Consider the following 25504-nt stretch of genomic DNA (forward strand, 5'->3'; position numbering starts at 1 on the left):
TACAGTATATGGTGCTGTGTGTATATTTCTGACCAGCTATACTGTAGGTACCAAAGAAATGTGTGTTTCAGTCAGTCACAGAAAAAAACAGTTGCAGAAATCTTTGAAAGCCAAATGACAATGCCAAATACATGTCCCTTATAAGTGTATATAAACATTTGACTTCAAATGTAGGTGTAGGCTATAGTACTCCTTAATATAACATTTAAGTAAACATGTTTCATATTAATTAATACACATATACCCAAGAGTTTACAGTGTAATGTTGATTTTTCTATGATACGCGTAAGCTGTATAAAATGTCTTTAACACACTAGACTTTATAACCTGTACAAAAATAAATAAATGAATATAAACTGTAATGCACTTGTAATTTTTCTGTCTCATTATGTGTGCTAGCTGTTTGAACATTAGGTCTTGGGAGTATTTTGGAAAATCATTGTCCTTTAACTCTGTCTATCTCTGCATTAAAAAATGCTCTTTAAAAAGTAGGATAAAAGAGAAGAACTTACGGAGGAAAGAGCAAAGAGAAAGCCATACACAAGCCAAAGATGGAAACATCAAGCAAAGAGACAGAAGGAAGTTAATCACTGTTTTTATTGCTAAAACAAAGCACTAGAGAGCTACACAATAAAATAATACAGTGATATAGTGAAGCCATTTGCAAAGATTGTAGCTACAGTCTTTGGCAAAATCTCGATCATCCTGGTCAGATTCCATTTGTTTATTTTCTATGTTAAATTCTAATGATCTTGTACACCTGTTAGCAATGGGTACGGCTGAAAAATCTGAACTTGATAAGTATGAGGGGTGTCCACATACTTTTATTGATATACTTTATGTTTAATTCAGCAAATAAACAGTAGTTATGCATTAAAGTGCATATAAGCTTGTTTCCTCAGGAGGATGTATTAATAAGTCAACAATATAATGGAATTTAAACCAAGAGTGTTCAAATTTTGCATAAACTGTATTATAGCACATCTTAGTTTTAAAGTTATATTCTTTATATTTTTTGGCAGTCAGTGTTATGTATTTTACTACTTCATTATCCAATTTGGCAGATTCAGAAATAACAAAACCAAACACATTTTCTTAAAGGTATCATAGACATGATACAGATTAATGTGCTTTTAGGGCCTATGAGAAAGAGTTACCATTTAACTGTCTATGAAAAACTGAAAATTAAATGAGTTTGATGAGGTTTTTTGGCAGTATTACATCAGGCCAAAAACTTCAACCTGTCATCATTACTAATTATATAGAGCACAATACATTTGTAATATCAACACCTTAACCATCCTCAACCATTACATCCTTTTTATTACTTCTTAGTGGGGGTTGGGGACCTAAGAGACCTGGGTGGAGTGGGGGACTTGGTACTCCTAGGTGGGGTAGGGGATTTTGGAGCTGGGGTGGGGGACTTCATTGATGGAGTAGGTGTTGGAGATTTAACAGACGGGGCTGGGGATGGACTGGGGCTTTTCACAGATGGGGCAGGAGTCTGGGGCTTGGCAGCAGGAGGTGCAGGGGTCCTGGGTGCTGTGCTTGGTTTGGCGGTCTGTCCCAGTTTGGGTTCTGGGATCTCCTCGCCCTGCTTGTACACACTGACAGTGATCTCCACAAACTCACCACCATACTTGTTCCTCACGTTGATGCTGTACTTGCCAGAATCATCCACGGTGACTGTTTTAATGGTCAGACTAGCAAACTTGCCACTCTCAAATGAGATCTGGTTGTGGTCACTGGACACGACTTCCTGTTCATTCTTGAACCAGGTGACCTCAGGTTTGGGGTCACCCCACACTGTGCATGTCAAACTTAGGGTCTGCAAAGTAGGGAAATCACAATAACACTGGATGAGGGCTGTGTTAGTTAGTTATTCATTTATTAAAGATTGATGTCAAAGTAACAATGCAAATGTATTTAATTATTATTTATTACAGCTGTTCTATTGTTATTTAATATCACTATTTTGTATTATTCCTAAGTGTCTCAGGTTAAGTGTAGCTAAAATTGAGCTCTAATTGAATGTTTTTCCTCATACATCACACACATTTTTTTTCATGACATTGTAAAGACTAAAAATCACAGTTGGGTGCTCAGGTAGCATAGTGCAGTGGTCTATTATGCTAGCTTACCACTACAGGCAAGCCATGACTGTTTATGTCTAAGAGGAATAGGATGAATATGAATCCATTTGAATATCAATTAGCTTGTAGGATAAATTTATACTATCAAATATAGAGTCAACATTACTGGTATTCCAATCTTACTTGTTAAGCAAAAATAGCTTTTTATTTACTTTGAGTTCTTAATACATAACACACAATGCAATGACATTAAAAAAGCCTACATAGTTCACTACATACTAAATAGACTGACATTTAAGATTCAGCCAGAGGTATGCCTAAGTACCTGTGTGTAAATGATTACACTAGGGTCACAAATAGGGCACAAATTTTGCTCTTTTAGCACATTTTAATTAGATTTTAAATATCATTTAAAAAGATTTATATAAAATAAAGTTTATTAGCATGTATAATGTATAAAGTATTTTGCATGTACAGTATATCTTTCATGTAATTCAGCCAAAAGGTTAATCGTGTTGATAGATTTATGTTAGGGCTCCTAAACATTTAAAAGTGTATTTTTGCCTTTCTAATTTAAGCATTATAATAATGACAATAGTTTTAAACAAGTGCTAAACATTCATAGTCTGAATGCTTATACCAGCCTGCATTCCAAGTGCAGACTTGAAGGTAATAAACCAAAAATAAACTTTTGGTTGTGAAATAGTTGAATGTCAAATTAACTTAAGCATTTGTTACATAAACAACAAAATAAGTGTGTTTATGTAACAAATGCTTGAGTTAATTTGACACTTGGGAATTATATTAGGATTAAGTGTTGAGTTCACTAACTGGCATTAGCTCACAACAAACCTCGTCCTACGAGCTGGACACACTTTCACTGTATGCAATTTTCTACTCAGAGGGCGACCACAGTGAGTATGCAAAACAATATGCAATTTAATGCTGGTGAAATACACATGAAGCACAATTTTAATGGCTTGTAAAACCAACGAGGACTCCTGTCACTGCTCAACTAAAGAAACCAAAAAAGCCAAAAGCCAGGTGTCATTTTTTTAATTTACTAAGGTTTCTGCAACTACGTATAGTCTAATACACACTGAAATAGAAGTCTCACATTATAATCGTTCAATTCCTACATGCATTCTGATTAAAGCCCAGGCCTGATAAATAATTAATTACCTTATACTCCATAATAGTGACAACATCTGGCAGTCCACCCAGTACCCTACCACGATCTAGATAAAGAGAAAATGAGGAGATGAAAAACCTCATTAAACATGAAATAAAATGAATATATTTATCTGTAAAAATGTACTTGAATTGAATTAAAAATATAACTGAAGTGGTGAGTGTGACTGATTAAGCAAGCTGTAAAACGCAGTAGGAATGCATTCATTAAATTGTATTTACTGTTATTATTTTACTTACTCTTCTCAGCAAATGCAGCAGCTCTGTAAAAAGAACACAAGCTCATTAAAATTACTTTTATTTATGCTAATTTTACAAATATTAGAAAAAAATAATTGTAATGCATTGTACTGTAATGTATTATTGCTTCTCTTACTTGAGCCTCTGGAACTCTGCATAAGCATCAGTGTATGCTGTTGAGAGAAGAAAACAATTATTAGGATTATATAAAAAAAATTTGCATTTGCACTATAGATTGTTCCTTTTTCCATTAAATTATCATTGTAGCTTGCAGTTGTCATGTAGCTACACATATGAGTGGAACGTTAGGGTTAGAGCTTTTAATGGTTCAGTATAATCCCAGATCTATTTAACAGCAAGCAAGCCTAAGAAAAACATTTTATTTTACTGTTTACAGCATGTAAACAAAAATATTCAACCGCCCCACTTTTCTACAGAGCTAGATTTTGCTTTAAATTTTGCATTCGTAGGTTAAATAATATTGAGATGAAAGATGCAGAGTACCAGGATATTTTGTTATTACTGCCTGGCAAAGTTGTTCAACCCCTACATAACATTGCTATCTTAAAACCTATTTCTAGTCTGTATGGGCTAAAGTTGAGTTACTACATGTTTAACCATTGGAAACTCAATAATAATGTCTTAATTTGCTTCAACTGTGATGTGTTATATAAACACCACCCAGAAATGTAAGTGTTCAAGGGGTGTTGCAGCCATAATGAAAACCTAAAAGCTTTACAAAAGTTGAGAGAGGGGGTCCTTTCATTGCAACAAAAGGGCAATAAGTATAAAAAGAAGTCATTTCCTGCAAAAGACTCACATGATGACCTGATAAAGGCTGGGACAAATGTGTCAGTGGCAACCTTAAGAAGATCACTTAACAACCAAGGACATTATGGCCTCCACGATGCACATCATTCTTGACCAAGAAGCACAGGAAGAATTTGGGTAGGTCTGTAGAATTCTGGTTCAGTTCTCCACACAGAAAGGACCCAGACCGCCCCACCTGGGGATTGAACCCAGGAACTTCTTGTTGTGAGGCGACAGTGCTACCCACTGAGCCACCATGCCATCCAACTTTGGTTATATCAATCAGCATTTTTTTGTGTGGCAAAAGGCCCATCATCAAAAGAATACTATCCTCACAGTCAAGCATGGAGGTGAGTCAATGACTATGACTATCTTGCTTTATCATTTTAGGGTGGGGGGTTGAATATTTATACTATAAGACCTTGACTATGATCACTGTTCTATGGGTACTCTGATTTGCACCAGGTACCGTATGGTGGTGTGCCACAGTGATGCCAAATCATTAGAATGTACAAAGTTATTATTACAAAATACTTCATATAGCAAAGACTTACCTTGTCCAGAGAGGTCAAAAGAACGGGTGTGAGCAGTTTTGCCATCATGGATCTCAATAGTGTACTGGCCCTTCTCTCTATCAGTGGGCTCACAGATCTGCATCCAGGCCATCTCAGATGTACCTCCAATCCTCATTTTTTCTGAAGAGGCAATCTTACTCTCCCTAAGACCCAAAACATCATTTTTTGCATTACTTCACTGACAAATATGAGGATCTTGTTAAATCTGGCAGATTAAGAGGAAAAAAACAAGTGGAAAGGAGGGTACCTGTGGAACCAGCTGGTCTTCATCTCCTCGGTGTAGTACTTCATGTAGCACTGCAATCTGATGCCCTCTGGTGTGCACTGCAACATCAGCTCAGAGGCAGAGGAGCCTGTAACAACCAAAAACGTTTGCTGTTTTGATATTTCAATTACCAGTCATGACAATTTCTCACTGCAAGTATTGCAGTTCAGGGACACAGTAACAGGGCTTAGTCATGTGTCCACTAACATGGCAATGTGTTTCAATACTCATAGATTCATCCATTCATTTATTGTCAGTTTTATCACGTTTTATGGACAGGTCAAATGGTCCATCAGAGGGCAAACACACACATTCTCTCACCCACTCTTACCTAGGACAATTTTGTATCTCCACTTAACCTGACTGCATGTCTTTGGACTGTGGGAGAAAACCAAAGCACCAAACCACTGTGCTGCCCAATACTGATAGATGCACATATACTTTTTGGAAACATATTACTATTTTATATTATTTATTACATACATTACAACACCACACATGCTAATAGCTAATAGTAAGTAAAACATTAGACACAGTGAACTTACCAGAAACATGTGCAATGGCATTGATGATTTCCTCAAATACTATAAAATAGTAAGGAAAGAAATAAGAATTAGAAAGCTGTTGCAATGTCCCCTAGTTAAACTTGATGTCTGTGAAATAAAAACCTTACTTTGGCCAGAAATGTCATAAATAGAGGTGTCCTTTCCACGATTGTCTTCGAGTAGAGCTTTGTAAATTCCCTGATCTTTTCTGGAAAACTATAAATACAAAAAAAAAGTTTTTGCTTTAGTCTAAACTATTAAAAATAACACATATTATACCTGATTTACTAAACTTTTGTGAGTTTAAAAACACTTGATTAACTCGATTATAACCATCTACTTTTATTTTGTGGTTCTTTAGCTGGTTTATCGTATAGCTCAGGAGGGGGTACAGAATACAGGATCATGCCCACTAATAACTGACAACCTCTGTTTTAAGCTGTTATTTTTGCACTCTCTCTAAGGCCATGATGCCGGGCATGGTACATTGTTTTTCCGCCAGTTCATATGGCAGCATTCTTTATCTTCTTTATTGGATAACTTAATTAAGGTGTCTTTTAGCCGAACAACACTGGATGGATGAGCTTCCTCCAGAGGTGTTGTGATAGCCCCCCTAGGAGTCGAATGAATCCACATATGAATCTATGCTGGATTGATTTTTAAAAATCAGATAATTAAAAAAAAAAATTTCTTTGAATGTGCTATCAATTAAGTTTTTAATGTTAGTATATTGTCTGCAAATGCCAGCTGAATACACATTCGATCTGCTCATATTTTAAAAATTAAATAAGGCCTGCAACAACAACATTCAAACTTAACAATTCATAATTACCAATGGGATAGGAAGAGCACAGGATCCAGACATTGGGTTGGGTGCGACATCAACAGTGATTTCCTCATCATCTTTAAACCAGGTAAATGTGGTCTCCTTTTTCACATTAGCCAACTATAACACAATCACACAAACATAACCAGAATGTCATTATTTTGGATCAGTAATTATGCCAGATGGTAAAAACACAGGATTTTAATGGATGAATTTTTAAAATATCCATTAAAATCTAGTAATTATAGCTGTTAGGAATCTATGCTTTGTTTTTACGATGAACACAAGGGTCCTTTATCTGCAGCCGGGGGTCTTACCTTACATACAAGTTTAACAGTGCAGTCCTCTTTCACATGGAAAGTCAAGTACTCTGAGAAATGAGGACCTAGACAAACAGTACAAAACATTAAAATAATATTTAGCAAAGTGTGATTTTAAAATGTGCAAAATGAAGTTCAAAGTTTATAACTATATTATTACATTAAAACAATATGCTGTATAATTGTGATTTATAACCTTGTTTTCTAATGTGTTCCTTTCTTTGGAAGTCAGCCTCCTTCAGTGCAGCCTTGAAAGCTGAAACCAAAAATATGTCAGACTGAAAAATAAAAAAACTACAACAACACTGAGATACTGAGAACACTGCATAGTTTTAGGATCAAGGCTTTAATTATATACAGTCAGTTTATTCATTAAAGTTCGCACCATCTCCAACAAGCACCAAAGAGCTTTGGGTCTTGGCTTTTCCATCATGGATCTGAACGGTGTATGTGCCCTCATTGGCCCTGGTGAAGTGCTCGATGACCATCTGAATGACTCCAGTGGAAGCATTGTGGCTGATCTTGTGACCCTAATCACACACACATACATGCATTAGAGGACAAATCATTTATGTCCAAACTGTACCTGTAGATTCTTTTGATATCAAGAAATACTTGTAAACCAAATAACCATAACCTAATAATCGGCTGTATTTGTACGCAAAAAATATATCAAATGTATTTTTATATATTTAATAACATAATGGGATATGAATTTGTGTTTGTTTAGAAAATAAATTTAGCATTATTAAAATAATATTGATAAAATTATGTAGCATTTATCAATAAGTTATCACCTTACAGTCTAACTAATGCAAAAAGGAACAATGCTACTGATTGACTAAAAAAAGTAATTAAACAGATAGTATTTGCTCAAACCAAAACCAAACGTGCTATTGTTTTGCATGGAGTGGGATGTGCTACAATTTAGCATGCTAGTTAATACTGTATTTTGCTGTCTGGGACACTTAATTGCATTCATCTTATTACAAAAATGAGTTTACACTTACACTTGCTTTATGCTTGCATAAGCTATATTTAATCCTTTTCTTGATGAGTAGGCACATTGAGGGGGTTTAAATAACAGAAAATAGTCTAATGTGGCTATATGTGGTGAAGGCTATAGCTTAAAAGACAAGTTATAGCTACACCACATACTATTTAGTGTAAATATAAAAAAAAACATTACCTTATTAATAATCAAAGAGGTTCACATTAAACTTTCTTCCATTATGAAACTTATTGCAGCCTTATGCACCAAAGCAGTGCAGTAACGGGTATAATTATTAATAGTTAAATTAATAAAAGTTAAAAAAAAAAGTGAGGGCCATTGGTAGTGCATTTGTAGATAGTGGTTTTGGCTCAGTAGCCATCAGACCTATATGTTTAGTATTTGGCCACTTAATTGTTGTCCAGCTAAGAAGCCGTCTGGACTTTTGACATTTGCATAAATAGTAATAATAACTGCCATGGTAATTATTTTACTAAGTAACACTATGAAGAATTTGTTTCACTTTTTAATATTAATAAGAAAATAAAAAATCATAAACAGGAACGGCTAAGTACCTCAGCACTGGTGACTTCCTTATTATTAACGATAAACCTGTAGGTTGCAGAATTAGACATCTTCTTAGCTTGCACCCAAAAACGCACATGTCCCTTCTCAAGAACCTCATAGTTTAGTTCTGTCTTCAGAGGAACAGCTAAGATTCAAAAGCAAAAAAGGCATTAAAGAAGAGAAAACTATATCCCAGACAGATTATTAAATTGGAAAATGATAGCAGTACTTACTTGGATTTTTGATGTTGTAGCTAAGTTCACGCATTTTGTTGAGTTCTAGTGGAAAAAATAAATTTTAAATGAAACGGTCAAGTCACATCATATGACTTTCTTTATAGACTGCACTAATGAACCATGCTTCTCCACGTTCATGTTGCTACACTGATATTTGCAAGTTGAGTTGCTTTTGTGCTTAATACACCCACGTTAACAGCACTTGTCTAATTTTTGCACTTACTCCTGATAAATGTTTATTCCCTAAATGCAGCTATTTCCCATAATCAAAAATGACACTGTTCACCTTTATACTGGACCATACATCATGGGCGGTTCACATACCCTCTTCACTTATAGTGTAACTGGAAGACACTCCGTCAGTCTCAGTTACTGCCACAGAGTAGAGACCCAGATCGTCCTTCTCAGGATTCACAAAGGTCAGTCTGGATCTGGAAGCAGTACAGTTACAGTTAACGTTAGCAGTTATGTATGAACATATTTTGAAGACCTGGGGCTGTATTGACAAACCAAAATCTATCACACAATTAGGAGTTTTTCAAACCAGATTCACAAACAATCTGAGAGGACTTTCAGTTAATATGAGCAGGTTCCATAAGTTGAGAGTGAGGGTGGGCTTGATCCCATTACTGTAGCTTAAATGTATGTAATGTACTCCAAGTTGTCACAGGTTTAGGAGGTGCTTTTAGTGCTAAAATGTTTTGCTAATCACTAACAAAAATTACTGTTAACAAAGACATTGATTAGATGTTTGTCCTTAATCAACTAGTTAGAAACAACCTTTAGAGTTAAAAAATTTTTGTCAATACAGCCCCTGTATGTTTAGCATCCAAGCAATGTAAAGCATCGTACCGTCTTCCCTCGCTTGTCACAGTTACTCTCTTGGAATCAGTAATTTCTTTGTAGGACTTTGACCAAGTAAACTTAGAGAGCTCAGAAGCCTCACTGGCCTCAAAAGACAGGAAAATATCTCCAGACTCTTCATCCACACCACATACAATCTCCTTAGTTCCTTTAACAAGGGCAAAGATGACAAAAATATTTTTTTTTATTATTTATAGAACATTATTAAATAATCAAATAAATAAAAAGAATGGAACAAACCAATATAAAGGTATGATTACCTGGCAGAGCCTTAATGCACACAGCCTCAGACAATTCAGATGCCTTTCCTTTACCTGCCACATTCACTGCACGTACTTTAAACACATAGAAAGCTCCAGTCTCCAGACCAGTAACCTAAATGACAAAATCGAGATGTATAAATGTAATGTTTTAAGTTTCCGGTAACAGTATTGATTACAGGTACAACACAAACGATAGAACAGAATCAGCCCTCAAGTTTTCATCAGTTTTAGCTTTAATAATTTCTGTTATCACATAACATATATCATAGAACTTTTAGAAAGTTGCTCATTACCCTCAGGTAACAGCGGCTCAAAGCTTCAGCATTCACTGTAGCAAAATCAGACGATCCCTTCTTGGCCATTTCCAAAAAGTAACCAGTGACGGGGCCGGTACCAGTGTACACCGGAGCCTTCCACTGCACCAGGACTGAGGTGTCCCTTACCTCCCAGAAAGTGATGTCATATGCAGGGCCTGAGGGTGGAAAAGGGGTAGATGTATAGCAATATATGTAGCATTTCTGACTTTTTCTATGGGATTAATAAAGTGATCTATCTATCTATCTATCTATCTATCTATCTATCTATCTATCTATCTATCTATCTATCTATCTATCTATCTATCTATCTATCTATCTATCTATCTATCTATCTATCTATCTATTATTAAACTCTCTGTCTCTTCTTGTAGAATAATAACACAGTAATTTTCTGCTTGTAATTTATGAAAATTTATGATCGATTGTTACATACAGTTTGTTACAACAACAGTTTGTCCATGAATGCATATGAAATCAAGGCTATTTTGATTTAGTCAAAACAAACTGCTATATTTTTCCATTTCTATTCCCATATTTCCCGTAACTAAAGGGTTTATTATGAAGGTAAACTTGTACAAGGGCAAGAGATACTTACCAGGCTCAGGCATGGTCCACTCCTCACAAGCAAAAGACTTGCTGGGTTCAGATGGCACACCAACACCAGCCAGATTTGCAGCTTGAATCTTAAACTCATAAAACACTCCAGCGGTCAGGTTCTCCACCTGTAAACACAGAATACACAGATGCATTCTCTCAGACAAATGCAAGAATCCCACACTTAAATGCACAAAAACCTTTGACTGCAAATATATTAGTTTATAGTGTGAATATAGTTTATCTATATATGAACCTTGTACACCCTGGTGGTGGCAGGAGTGGAGCTGGCCTCCTTCCACATCAGAGACCCTGCTTCACGTTTGTCCAGGTAGTAGGAGGTGATCTTGCTGCCACCGGTTGTTTTAGGACGTTTCCAAGCCAGAGTCATGGAGGATCCGTCACAGCTGAGCAAGGCGATGCCGTACGGGGCGGAAGGAACAGCTGAAGAGCACAGATTCTGAGATTTAGCCTACTGACTTCAGGGCTATTTTTCTGATTCTGAAACAGTATCTCTATTGGTTGAAATAAGACTGACTGAGGTGCTAGATCAGAAACCGAATAAAAAATTGCTTAATAACTTTTTAAATCAGTGACTAGAACATATTTCTGTGTGGATACAGTTCTTATAAAACATTACATGCACTTGTAGGGAAGATGTTGAAGAATCAAGATGCTTCATACCACAAATAATTATTTGGGGGAAATGGTTCATTTTTGGTGCAGAAGTGCAAGGGTGAGTTCAATCTTTCTGGTCACTGAATAGTACTTGATTACAGTCCTAATTAACTCAAGGTTGTATTAATAAAGCTACCTATCACATCATACATCTGTGTAAAATTACACAGTTTTTTTAATGAGTAGTTATTGATGTTAATGATCAAAATCATGGACTGGACAGGAACATGATGATTCCCTTGTGTAGTGTACTAGCTAAAAAGTCTAAGTTTCTACTTCTGTAACTACTTTAATTCAGGCCCAAAGCTAGCCCTATTAGTGTGGATTTTTAAGTGGTTGGTTTATAGATAAAAACCAACAGGAGGAAAGTGAGTAAAACAGGGAAAGGATACTGGAGAGTGAACAGTTAGCTAGTGATAAGAAGAAAATACAGCACATACATACCATAATCCACTCCTTTCTCTGTATAAGGCAACACAAATATTTATATCTTTCTTATGAGTTATTATAGCACTTAAATAACAAGATCTCATTAACATAATCATAAACAATAATGTAGTAAAAATGCAGCATTATTAATATGCTTGTCAAATTGTCAAATTCTCTGTTGTTTACACCCAAGAAAACCTGGGTGCAAAAAGGAAAACACCCTGAACAAAGCACTTGTGACTTTCCCTAATTCATCCACTCATGTGGGCATTTTAGAGTAGCCAATACTATAAGGAAACTGGGGCACCAAGAGAAAACACACATGGACACCATGTCAAACAACATGTCAAATTTCTCACAGACAAGGTTGTGCTGTACCTAAATTAGCCGCTGGGCACTTTTGAAGTTGTAATAAATTCAAATATTAGGTAACAGTTTAACACTGATGATATTGTCTGCTATAGTATAATGCTAAAGTAATCAGTTTGTCCCACCATTAATTCCAACTCTGTTTTGAAAAGTCTTTTCTGCCTCCCCTTTCAATCATTTGAAAAGTCTTTTCTGCCTCCCCTTTCAATCATTTGAAAAGTCTTTTCTGCCTCCCCTTTCAATCATTTGAAAAGTCTTTTCTGCCTCCCCTTTCAATCTGCAATTTCCTTCGGGATCAATAAAGTGTTATCTTATCTTATGTAAAGCCAGCCAATCTCCAGCATATAAACAAGCACAGTTAATGCCCATTCCAAGTGCATTACTTTTACCCAATGACAACAGGAAACTTGAGGAAAGTAGTAAAATAAAGTAAAATATTTTGGATTTTTAGAAAAAGTGTATTGGATTAAATCTTTAAATCTGGGATTAAATCTTTAACTTTTGGATTTGGTCCATAATAACATGTTTAGGGTTTGCTTAGTATGTTTTTATAACAGTGATTTGTGTTATATCAGACATTTGTGTTAAAAGAACTATATGAATCCAATAATCAAAAGAGGCAGAGGAAGAAATTTAACTGCATACTTACTGAGAGCAGCATCAATGAACAGGGGAGCAGACTCCTGAGACTCCTCGCTTAGCCCAAAAACATTCACTGCCTGGACACGGAATTTGTACGTATCACCAGAAGTCAGGCCATGGACCACAAACCTAGAGAGTCAGGGAGAGTCAGTATTATTAATGTGCTCTTTAGATAAGCACAAACTTCCACGCTTTTTAATTAGACAAATACAGCATTTATATAATACAAAATATTACAGAGGTAATAGAAAATCTCTCAAGAAAAAAGACAAAAAATCTTCAATAAAATCTAAATGTTCCAAATACACAGACCAACCATAACAATAAAACCACCTTCTTGTTTCTACACTCACTGTCCATTTTATCAGCTCCACTTACCATATAGAAGCACTTTGTAGTTCTACAATTACTGACTGTAGTCCATCTGTTTCTCTGCATGCTTTGTTAGCCCCCTTTCACCCTGTTCTTCAATGGTCAGGACTCTCCCAGGACCATTACAGAGCAGGTATTATTTGGGTGGTGGATCATTCTCAGCACTGCAGTGACAATGACATGGTGGTGGTGTGTTAGTGTGTGTTGTGCTGGTATGAGTGGATAAGACACAGAAATGCTGATGGGGTTTTAAAACACCTCACTGTCACTGCTGGACTGAGAATAGTCCACCAACCAAAAACATCCAGCCAACAGCACCCCATGGGCAGTGTCCTGTGACCACTGATGAAGGTCTAGAATATGACCAACTCAAACAGCAGTCAGTAATTGTAGAACTACAAAGTGCTTCTATATGGTAAGTGGAGCTGATGAAATGGACAGTGAGTGTAGAAACAAGGAGGTGGTTTTAATGTTATGGCTGATCAGAGTAGATTTGGGTCTAGAATAATTTAAAATTCTAAGAATTCTAATACTATAACTCACTGGGCATTTTTATTAATTGCCGTTGAAACAAAATAACTGATTTGGATAATATTTTTTACCTGGTGTGCTTGTATGGCCTGTGGTTGCAGGGGGACCAGACCTTGGAGCCAACAACACAGCAATCCACATAGTAACCCATCAGGTTGTTGAGGTTTTTGGGGGGATCCCACTGCACAAAGGCAGAAGTTTTGGTGTTTCTGGAAGCAATGACTTGACCTGGAGCTGAGGGAACACCTGCATAAAGCCCAGACACAGAAAAAAATATATAAAGACCCATAATCACTTTGATACCTGGGTGTGAGAATGTTGGCTTGTTGGGTTACATGTTGTTGAGTCTTATTGTGCTTAATTTCCTACCAGTTTTACAAAGAAAATACTGCTAATGTGAAAATGTGTAAAAATGATTAAAGCTCTGATATGCACACTGTGAACGTCAATAGTTGTGTTGTTCTCAAACAGTAAAAAAATGTATGTGCAATACATGATAGACGACCATTCAGCTTTGGTGACATACACAGTGAGCAGTGCCAAAAAAACAAAAAACGATTGTGGTGTTATTGGCATAACCAACATATAGTATGGTGATCCTTACATACCAACGTTTGGGATACTGTCTGAAAAATAGGGCATGGAAGAAATTTATCAAGGAAGCTTTTAGACTTCAATAAAATAAAATAATTTATTATTATATTATTAACATTGCTTGATATTTATCCATCTTACCATGAGCATCTGACTTCTGTACCAGATCTGTTGACTCAGATGGTCTGCTTTGACCGTACATGTTGACAGTGATAACACGGAAACGATAAGCTTTCCTGTCCTCCAGATCAAATAGTGGGTAACGTGGGGAGCGTATTTGCACACCAGTGTCGATTTTCTGCCACAAGCTATTGTCACCCACCGACTAAGAGGTAAAAACCATGTCAGCAGGTCAAAAAAATAAATAAAAAATGAGAATGATACTTGCAAGCTGTAAGCTCTCTAAACCATTTAAGCTGTACGTTAGTTTAAAACTCAAATACTGTTTAATAATTCTGGAATTACTTTAGTTGCCAAATACACAACATAAAAATCATATGGGCACATATTTTAATTAGTGTGTTTAGCTGAACCTTATTCTTTCTTGAAACTAACATATAGTTACCAGTTTGGCCATGTAGTCCATTTAAATAGCCTAATAATTAGATTTTTTATTGTGAAAGTTGTGGATTAGTGCTTTATAAAAATTAGGTTTAACAAACATGATTTGAATTCATAGACTAAAAAGCCAAATATCCGTACACACACCTACACACCTTTTCAATGAGGTACCATACAGGTGCCCATCCCCTTGGGCTGGGAGGTTTCCAGCTCAGCACAATATACGAGTGATTTATTTCGGAGGCATGCACATCTGTAGGCGGCTCCAGCAATGTAACATGTTCTAAATAAGAAAGGATCAAAGCTTGATCTAAACATGAAATTTCATTGTATTGCATTATTGTAGTTTTGGGTTATGACTTTGGACATAAAGGAAATGTTAATGTAAGTTATAAATGTAAAGATTTAGTTAGATATTTAGATATTCTATGTTATGTTATGTTAATTATTTAGATATTAATATTAATCAAAATAATAGTACCGAACACCAAACCACCAAACCTTCTCACATATAAAAGGTTGATTGTAATGTACTATTTTAGATTTACAGTTTCTTAATTTTTTCAAATGCATTGTCTCAAACCTGGTGACCCCTGCCCTTTACACATCACCCTTGTTGGCACACCCTTCCTCCTCCTACATGCATGACACTACTTGTTTACACCACTTGTTTACATCAGATATACTTATTCTTACACAAACAGAGGAACACACTACACCAGTCTGTATTCCCCCGCCACTTCAGCTAGTGCTAACACAGATAACAGAATTTGGTATTGCATCGACAAGAAGATGATTCCATAACCTTCCCTCCCTTCCCTTCCACTGAGGTGATCAGTTGTTACCTCGATACAAGTAACTTTTCCAACAAAAATGAAATGTATCTTGTTACTAAACATGTCATATGTGACATAATACTTTGAATGGGGTTTGATGTGTATGTAGAATGGTTGATAAAAAATATATTAGTGCTATATTAAGACCAAAAAGTTTGGAAAATGTGAGATTAGTGCTTCTGTGCAATATAAAAGATGGGAAGATGTGACATTTGTGTACAATAAGTTAGTAGATATCAACAGTATAAGATACCTTCTTGCAGCTCTTGTCGAGTCACAATATCATATTTCCCCTCAATCTGAATCACTGTTGTGATGATAAAGATCATTTATATACAGTATATATATATATATATACATCTTATTTTTTATTATGTAATATTGCATAAATTGCTTACATTTCAAAAAGGCCCCACGTAATTCACAGCCGTGAAAATTGTTTTATGAACCGTGAAATGAGCCATGTAATCAGTGTAAATGTTCTCTGTGTAATATGCAATTTGCTGTGAAATTCAAAATTTAAGGTTTGAGTTTAGCAATATAATGTTTCTCATTCGCGTAGCATTCAAGTGCCTCTTGTTTATTGGGTAATTTGCATCAGGCGGGCCTAGTGTAACTGAGGTTGGGCCCTGGTTACATGTAAAAATATCAAAAAAATTTATTAAGAACATTTTTTCTTGTATTAAACTTGTCTTCTGGTCAAGAAGGACTTCAGACTAGCACATGTCCCCTCTAACACATGTGAAGCCATTGCTGTTTTTTTTTCACCGGTCATATAGAGAATATATTTTGTGTTTGAGCTGAGCCCTACCTTCCACATCGCTCTCCACCTCAGCAGCAGACACCCCAGAAGACATCCTGGAGGGCCGACTCATGCCAGCGCTGTTCACAGCTCTGACTCTGAAATGATAGGAGGCCCCCTCAGTGAGCCCATGCACAGGAAGCTTGCACACTTTTACAGGGGAGTCGTTGCACTGGATCCAGTCCTTGGTTCCAGATTTACGCCTGGAGAAGACAATCGGAAACATTGGCATACTACACTACTTCTGGTGTAATAAGCAATGAAAAGTCAACATGATAATATTGTAAATCAGTTTGCTAACTTGTCCACAAAGTAACCAGTGATGTGAGGCTCATTGGTGGTGTTGGGAGGCTTCCAGGACACCAGGACATAATCCTTATTAGCATCAGAAACTTTGACATCCATAGGAGCTCCTGGGGCTCCAGCCACTGAGGGAGCAGCATCTATATAAACAGTTAAACAAACCCATACAGTATGGTTAATGGATTTAAATAAACACATAAACAAAACTGCTGGATGTAAACTATATGACTAAAAGTAGTTTTTACGGTATCATGAAATAATATCTAGCCTATGTCGTCTTCCTCACCTGTTTTACACTCTGCCAACCCCTGTTTGAGAAATGTAAATATATTGCCTGAAACTTTCTCATTTATCAACATTAACATTTTGTAACTTTTACTTATAACACACCTTTGACAAATAAGTAGGCACTGTGCTCAGTGGTTCCCTCCTTGGTCCAGATGCGCAGGGTGTACAGACCTTCATCATCCTTATTTAAGTGAGGAAAGGTAAGCTTGGCAGCTCCACCACCGACAGACATCTCAGCCCATCTAGACTCAGTCAGCAAAGTCTCTACAGTTCATACACAGACATGTGAGAGACAGAAAACTTTTTATAAAGCAGTAAAGAAAACTATGCAATACACAGATACTCTTCTTACCATCTCTGTACCACATAACCTCTGGTGGGAGGTTAGGAAGATCAGGAACAACCGCCATGTTGGCCGTCAGAGTTAATGACTCGCCTTCAGTGCCAAATGTCACTCCAAATCTATCAAGCAGGGTCACTTCTAGCTTACTTGCGTGAATATCAGAAGGAAAGGGTGCTAAAAAAGAAAACATAGAATATGAAATTATAGCCCAGCTGTAGTATCTTAGAGTTAGCTGTGCTACAAATTAGTCTACAAAATATCTTTCAGAGATGTAGTAGAAATACCACAACACCACACTTAATGATTACTGATGTAGACTAATTATTTGCTAGTTACACACAGTATACACTTGGTTATGTGCAATCATATTGTATGTGATTTTAATCAAGCAAAGCAGGTGGTTAAAATACCCACCTAAACAAGCTCACATAAACACAATCTATCCATTATGTTGTGCAATTTCTCATTAGCGTCTTTTCTCTTTTTTTAACTCAGTGCAGGCTGCATGAAATAACCAAATGTGGCTTAATATTTATCGTAAGTAAATTAATAGGTTTATAGTAAAGGTTATGTGTAGGGTCCTGCCTAATTCACAACTGAAAATCGTGTCACAATCCATGAAATAAATCTTTTCCTGTGTAATATGTAATTTGCTGTTAAATTCAAAATGTAAGGTTTGTGTTTAGCGATTTAACATTTTTCATTTGCGTAGCATTTAAGTGCCTAACGTTTACTGGTTAATTTGCACTGTGCACTCCATTTGCACTCCAGGGTGGTCCTAGCACCTATGACAGTTCAGTTAGCAATCAGTTAGTCAAAACATCCAAGATGTCGAAGTTTAAAGCAGCTAAAAACAGTAAAAACACAGACAAGTATTTTCTTTTCTGAGACATGAAGCCTCGCACCGTCGCTGGATGTGCTAGGTCAGGGCTGCCCAATTTGGGGCCCATCGTCTCTTTTTTTTGGCCCACTCGCTAGATCAAAGAAGGGCCTACTTTTGTCAGTAGCTGGGAATTTCTTTCAACAGGTGTTTAACTGCCTATAACGCTAGCTGCAATCCATTAGCTGACCACAATTTTACATGAGACAGTGGAGAGGAAAGGAGAGGAGAGGGGGCGCTGTGGAGCTCCTGTCAGCAGAGATCAAGTAACTTATTACGACACTAATGAGGCTGTTAATCATGGAGTGTATGAGGAAGTGGCATAAGGATGAACGAAAATTTAAAAACAGTTGGCAGCATGAATATTTTTTCATCGAAATAAATTCGACTGCAGTTTGAGTTCGACTCAGATTTTCTATCATCCGTTGAAATCAATAAAAGCACTGTTAATTAGAATAAACAGTAGTGTTTTATTTAACAATAAAAACGTGATATATTTTAATTTAATGCAATATTAAAATAACTAAACCTTTAAGTTTTGGCTTGTGGCCCTTTACTGAGATTAACTTTTAGCCCCTATAAGGAATTATTTGGGCACCCCTGTTCTAGGATTACATTCAACCATTAATGTTGGCTGTGCTGTCCTTTGTAGCTTCCATTTATTCTATCATTCAATTTATAAGTGCTATTTATTGACTGCCGTGAAATGTGACACTTTTCTTAAAAATCTGTGAGATCTGTTAAATTAAGCACATTTTCCTGTGTATTTAGTCTGACCCTAGATATGTGCCAAGTTGTTACTGTGCTGTATTATGTTTACAAGTTAAAAACTTGGCATCTGTTGTAGCCACAACATATTTTCCACAAATTATCAAGCTCCCATGACTTAGACAGAGTATGACAAAGGAAGTTATTTATGGCTTATGATATTAAAAAGAGCCCTTTAGATTTGATTTTCAGCCAGAACATGACAGCAGCCATTCTCTCACCTCTTCCTGGCAGATAAGAGAGCTCAGAGGCCCAAGATCCTCCTGCAGGGAAAAACAAACAAGTTAGGAAATTCGACACATAGAAATAGTAATACAATAAAAAAAGCTGAGGAGGACAAGGAGGACCAAAAACGTACTTCTCACACACACTGTGGCTTTAGAGATGGCCTTTCCTGCAGGGTTGGTAGCGACAGCGCTGTATACACCAGAATCAGCCACTGTGCATCTAAAGAGGAAAGATTCAAATGATTATTTTTACATTTCAAACAATTCTCCTAACATGGTACATGGTACAGTACATAGCCAAATGTATGTAAATACCTAATTTAATCAGTGGGATCTGTATGATGAGCCACTTACATATTCCTCCTTGATATTTAAATTATTGTATTCATACATGTATGTATATATCGGTTATAATCTATATTATTTTATCTATGTATAGTGCTATTATTATTATCTGTATATTACCACTATTATACTTATCCATACCTATATCTGATATAATTTCTATCTGATATACATAGTCTATATTCATACCTATATCTGACATATTTATATTATATTCTATATCTGATGTACATCTGTATATATATATATATATATACCCATAACCAATACATTGTATATATTTATAACTACAGTATAACAATATCCTTATTTCTATATTTATTCTTATATATCTGTATATATATTGTTTATAAGAATCTATCTATCTATCCATCCATCCATCCATCCATCCATCCATCCATCCATCCATCCATCTATCTATCTTGCTAACAAGTCAAACGTAGCCAAACAGTGTTTCCAAACAAAACCCGCCTTTGTGAATGTAGCTGGTCTAATATTTTATTTATTAACTAAAAAGCCTACAAAAATACTAAACATTTATTCCTATTCTCTTGAATGTTTTTTAAAATGTTAAATTTATTACATCTGTTTTATTAGCAGCTGTACGACACATGCTATACATGTTAAACACTTTGCTGACAACACCCTTAAAATGTTGGACTTAGTTTTTTGTCCTGATCCTCACATCTCCTAAATAATTTCCTACAGAGTTAATCCACTGTTGCCTTGGTGCAGTGGTAAAACATTGTACAGAACATGATCTCCCACTGCTAAAGCACATTGAACTGGCGAAGAGATGTAAAATATGCAGCGCTGGTCTTGAAGGAGAGGCCAGGGAATCAGAATAGAAAGAAGAAATGTGACCTTCAGTCAGACTATTTAAAAGCATCTCAGCTGCCTTGGCATTGAAAAATTAAAAATTACTTTATTACAGGACAGCTAAAAATTTTCTAAACTGCTATTATTTTATAAAAGAAAAAGATTTACAGAATCAAAAAAGAGTCCAAATGTGAAGAAAGATTTAAGACTTGTTATATGGGTAACTGTGTTACTGTAACAGTGTTAGTGTCACTCAGATGTCAGGCATTCCAGCATTGAATGACACAGAGCTCAGCAGTAAGGAACGAACAGCTGAGGCGTCTTGGAGATGAGGACAGACCCGCTCCAAGACCAAATAGGAACTCTTAGACCACTCACTTTCTACGACTAAGATATACTGTGTTGTTGGAATACTTTCATACCTGCTAATAATCAGACCGTGAACGCCATATTTGCTCTCGATTTTGTATTTTCCAGGTGCACTCAGAGTATTAATAGTAACACCATTCTTACACCTGCAAAGGTACAAGACAGAGATTTATATTAAGAACCACATAAATGAAGTTTATATCTTATCTATATCTATTGCATCTGCAGTGTAATCCAAATTTTTAAAAAAAGTATGTGTATCTCTATTTTTTGTTCTAAATTATCATTATATGATAAGTGGAGCTGATAAAATGGACAGTGTGTGTAGAAACCAGGAGGTGGTTTTAATGTTATGGCTGATCGGTGTGTGTATATACAGTGTATCACAAAAGTGAGTACACCCCTCACATTTCTGCAGATATTTAAGTATATCTTTTCATGGGACAACACTGACCAAATGACACTTTGACACAATGAAAAGTAGTCTGTGTGCAGCTAATATAACAGTGTAAATTTATTCTTCCCTTAAAATAACTCAATATACAGCCATTAATGTCTAAACCACCGGCAACAAAAGTGAGTACACCCCTTAGTGAAAGTTCCTGAAGTGTCAATATTTTGTGTGGCCACCATTATTTCCCAGAACTGCCTTAACTCTCCTGGGCATGGAGTTTACCAGAGCTTCACAGGTTGCCACTGGAATGCTTTTCCACTCCTCCATGACGACATCACGGAGCTGGCAGATATTCGAGACTTTGCGCTCCTCCACCTTCCGCTTGAGGATGCCCCAAAGATGTTCTATTGGGTTTAGGTCTGGAGACATGCTTGGCCAGTCCATCACCTTTACCCTCAGCCTCTTCAATAAAGCAGTGGTCGTGTTAGAGGTGTGTTTGGGGTCATTATCATGCTGGAACACTGCCCTGCGACCCAGTTTCCGGAGGGAGGGGATCATGCTCTGCTTCAGTATTTCACAGTACATATTGGAGTTCATGTGTCCCTCAATGAAATGTAACTCCCCAACACCTGCTGCACTCATGCAGCCCCAGACCATCGCATTCCCACCACCATGCTTGACTGTAGGCATAACACACTTATCTTTGTACTCCTCACCTTATTGCTGCCACACATGCTTGAGACCATCTGAACCAAACAAATGAATCTTGGTCTCATCAGACCATAGGACATGGTTCCAGTAATCCATGTCCTTTGTTGACATGTCTTCAGCAAACTGTTTGCGGGCTTTCTTGTGTAGAGACTTCAGAAGAGGCTTCCTTCTGGGGTGACAGCCATGCAGACCAATTTGATGTAGTGTGCGGAGTATGGTCTGAGCACTGACAGGCTGACCCCCCACCTTTTCAATCTCTGCAGCAATGCTGACAGCACTCCTGCGCCTATCTTTCAAAGACAGCAGTTGGATGTGACGCTGAGCACGTGCACTCAGCTTCTTTGGACGACCAACGCGAGGTCTGTTCTGAGTGGACCCTGCTCTTTTAAAACGCTGGATGATCTTGGCCACTGTGCTGCAGCTCAGTTTCAGGGTGTTGACAATCTTCTTGTAGCCTTGGCCATCTTCATGTAGCGCAACAATTCGTCTTTTAAGATCCTCAGAGAGTTCTTTGCCATGAGGTGCCATGTTGGAACTTTCAGTGACCAGTATGAGAGAGTGTGAGAGCTGTACTACTAAATTGAACACACCTGCTCCCTATGCACACCTGAGACCTAGTAACACTAACGTGTCACATGACATTTTGGAGGGAAAATGACAAGCAGTGCTCAATTTGGACATTTAGGGGTGTAGTCTCTTAGGGGTGTACTCACTTTTGTTGCCGGTGGTTTAGACATTAATGGTTGTATATTGAGTTATTTTGAGGGAAGAATAAATTTACACTGTTATATAAGCTGCACACAGACTACTTTTCATTGTGTCAAAGTGTCATTTTGTCAGTGTTGTCCCATGAAAAGATATACTTAAATATCTGCAGAAATGTGAGGGGTGTACTCACTTTTGTGATACACTGTATATCATGATTGACTGTAGTTGTGCCTCCTTTGTTTTAATAAAAGTACATGGAACAGTGGTCCTTTGGCAGGGTCAAAGAGAAAACCCAACTGTCACATTATGCTTAGACTAAATCGGTCTGGACGGACAGATACAATTAAAAAAAGCCGTAAAACAGCTCTGCCATAAATTAAAAGCTGCTAAAACACAGGTCTTAATGTTCACAATTCAGCAAGATTCATACTGCCATGGGCTTAGAGGCTGCCTTGTAAGTCAACAGCACTGCTCCAAAGCTGCCACAATAAAGCTTAACTGTAGTTAGGTGGTGGCAACATGGACAAAAAAAGCGGACATATGGCAGCCACTAAGACCATGGAGATGTCAAGAAATGTGTAATTAAATTAAAGTTCTAACCATTTGACGATGGGAGTAGGGGTGCCAGAGACGGTGCAGAAAAGCTTGACTTGGCTTTTCTCCCACACAGTATGAGGTCTTAGAGCCACCAAGAAGTCTGGAGCTCTGAGAATCTGTGTAGGAAATTCTCTACTGACCCACATCCTCTCTCTCACCTGACAGAAAACATACAAGTATTAATGTCATTGTAATATAAGCCTGGATATACAGTGCCTTGCAAAAGTATTCAGCCCCCTTGAACTTTTCAACCTTTTGCCACATTTCAGGCTTCAAACATAACAATATGAAATTGTAATTTTTTGTGAAGAATCAACAACAAGTGGGACACAATCGTGAAGTGGAACGAAATGTATTGGATATTTTAAACTTTTTTTAGAAATAAAAAACTGAAAAGTGGGGCGTGCAATATTATTCAGCCCCCTTGCGTTAATACTTTGTAGCGCCACCTTTTGCTGCGATTACAGCTGCAAGTCGCTTGGGGTATGTCTCTATCAGTTTTGCACATCGAGAGACAGAAATTTTTGCCCATTCTTCCTTGGAAAACAGCTCGAGCTCAGTGAGGTTGGATGGAGAGCGTTTGTGAACAGCAGTTTTCAGCTCTTTCCACAGATTCTCGATGGGATTCAGGTCTGGACTTTGACTTGGCCATTCTAACACCTGGATACGTTTATTTGTGAACCATTCCATTGTAGATTTTGCTTTATGTTTTGGATCATTGTCTTGTTGGAAGATAAATCTCCGTCCCAGTCTCAGGTCTTTTGCAGACTGCAACAGGTTTTCTTCCAGAATGGTCCTGTATTTGGCTCCATCCATCTTCCCATCAATTTTAACCATCTTCCCTGTCCCTGCTGAAGAAAAGCAGGCCCAAACCATGATGCTGCCACCACCATGTTTGACAGTGGGGATGGTGTGTTCAGGGTGATGAGCTGTGTTGCTTTTACGCCAAACATAACGTTTTGCATTGTGGCCAAAAAGTTCGATTTTGATTTCATCTGACCAGAGCACCTTCTTCCACATGTTTGGTGTGTCTCCCAGGTGACTTTTTATAGATATCTTTGAGAAATGGCTTTCTTCTTGCCACTCTTCCATAAAGGCCAGATTTGTGCAGTGTACGACTGATTGTGTCCTATGGACAGAGTCTCCCACCTCAGCTGTAGATCTCTGCAGTTCATTCAGAGTGATCATGGGCCTCTTGGCTGCATCTCTGATCAGTCTTCTCCTTGTTTGAGCTGAAAGTTTAGAGGGACGGCCGGGTCTTGGTAGATTTGCAGTGGTCTGATACTCCTTCCATTTCAATATGATCGCTTGCACAGTGCTCCTTGAGATGTTTAAAGCTTGGGAAATCTTTTTGTATCCAAATCCGGCTTTAAACTTCTCCACAACAGTATCTCGGACCTGCCTGGTGTGTTCCTTGGTCTTCATGATGCTCTCTGCGCTTTAAACAGAACTCTGAGACTATCACAGAGCAGGTGCATTTATACGGAGACTTGATTACACACAGGTGGATTCTATTTATCACCATCAGTCATTTAGGTCAACATTGGATCATTCAGAGATCCTCACTGAACTTCTGGAGTGAGTTTGCTGCACTGAAAGTAAAGGGGCTGAATAATATTGCACGCCCCACTTTTTAGTTTTTTATTTCTAAAAAAAGTTTAAAATATCCAATAAATTTCGTTCTACTTCACGATTGTGTCCCACTTGTTGTTGATTCTTCACAAAAAATTACAATTTCATATCGTTATGTTTGAAGCCTGAAATGTGGCAAAAGGTTGAAAAGTTCAAGGGGGCTGAATACTTTTGCAAGGCACTGTATATACATATATATACATATATATATATATATATATATATATGATTTCTATGATTTTCTATACACATCACTGCTAAATTATTCATTCTGACTGATCAGATGACATTGATTAATGATGTATAACAGCATATGTAAGCACTCTTTTTTAAATGTTATTTAAGATTTTTTAACCAATCAATTCCTAAATGAATTTGCACTTGCATATTTTCTTTCAAATGCAATCAATGGGTGTGTTCGAAAACCTAGGGAGCTCTCAACAGCATTTTACATCATCCTACAAGTGCTCCCAAGAAGTAGGCTGTTCGAAAACCTAGATGCCTTAATATCCACCCTACTCAGTGAAACCCGATGTTATCGCTGTCTAAGTAGTGCAATCAATATAACTTGCCTTATAAGTCGATGACTTATTAGAATCCTCTCTACTT

General features: G+C 37.1%; 1 protein-coding gene across 3 annotated transcripts in view; it reads right to left on the reverse strand.

Moving 5' to 3' along the window:
- Positions 1-579: 579 nt before the first annotated feature.
- Positions 580-25504, reverse strand: part of myom2a (myomesin 2a) — a 32360-nt gene continuing 7435 nt past the window's right edge. For 2 of the 3 annotated variants that reach the window (XM_063012587.1, XM_063012588.1), the window contains exons 5-34: positions 23267-23421; positions 20907-20999; positions 19452-19540; positions 19315-19356; positions 17455-17619; positions 17205-17366; positions 16813-16954; positions 16521-16714; positions 13790-13964; positions 12823-12944; positions 10954-11141; positions 10699-10825; positions 10080-10258; positions 9784-9898; positions 9512-9671; positions 8984-9090; positions 8657-8701; positions 8432-8568; positions 7251-7395; positions 7062-7121; positions 6863-6930; positions 6552-6665; positions 5848-5935; positions 5720-5758; positions 5157-5262; positions 4889-5052; positions 3661-3697; positions 3525-3547; positions 3276-3331; positions 580-1828 (exon numbers count right to left, since the gene is read on the reverse strand). In XM_063012587.1, the coding sequence (XP_062868657.1) occupies positions 1325-1828; positions 3276-3331; positions 3525-3547; positions 3661-3697; positions 4889-5052; positions 5157-5262; positions 5720-5758; positions 5848-5935; positions 6552-6665; positions 6863-6930; positions 7062-7121; positions 7251-7395; positions 8432-8568; positions 8657-8701; positions 8984-9090; positions 9512-9671; positions 9784-9898; positions 10080-10258; positions 10699-10825; positions 10954-11141; positions 12823-12944; positions 13790-13964; positions 16521-16714; positions 16813-16954; positions 17205-17366; positions 17455-17619; positions 19315-19356; positions 19452-19540; positions 20907-20999; positions 23267-23421 (3801 nt within the window). In that variant the 3' untranslated portion in view covers positions 580-1324. Of the gene's footprint in view, positions 1829-3275; positions 3332-3524; positions 3548-3660; positions 3698-4888; positions 5053-5156; positions 5263-5719; positions 5759-5847; positions 5936-6551; positions 6666-6862; positions 6931-7061; positions 7122-7250; positions 7396-8431; positions 8569-8656; positions 8702-8983; positions 9091-9511; positions 9672-9783; positions 9899-10079; positions 10259-10698; positions 10826-10953; positions 11142-12822; positions 12945-13789; positions 13965-14453; positions 14638-15028; positions 15157-15962; positions 16017-16520; positions 16715-16812; positions 16955-17204; positions 17367-17454; positions 17620-19314; positions 19357-19451; positions 19541-20906; positions 21000-23266; positions 23422-25504 lie in introns of all 3 variants that reach the window. The other variant, XM_063012589.1, reaches the window with a different exon arrangement.

Source organism: Trichomycterus rosablanca, chromosome 17 (genome assembly GCF_030014385.1).
Source record: "Trichomycterus rosablanca isolate fTriRos1 chromosome 17, fTriRos1.hap1, whole genome shotgun sequence".
NCBI classification, from domain to species: domain Eukaryota; kingdom Metazoa; phylum Chordata; class Actinopteri; order Siluriformes; family Trichomycteridae; genus Trichomycterus; species Trichomycterus rosablanca.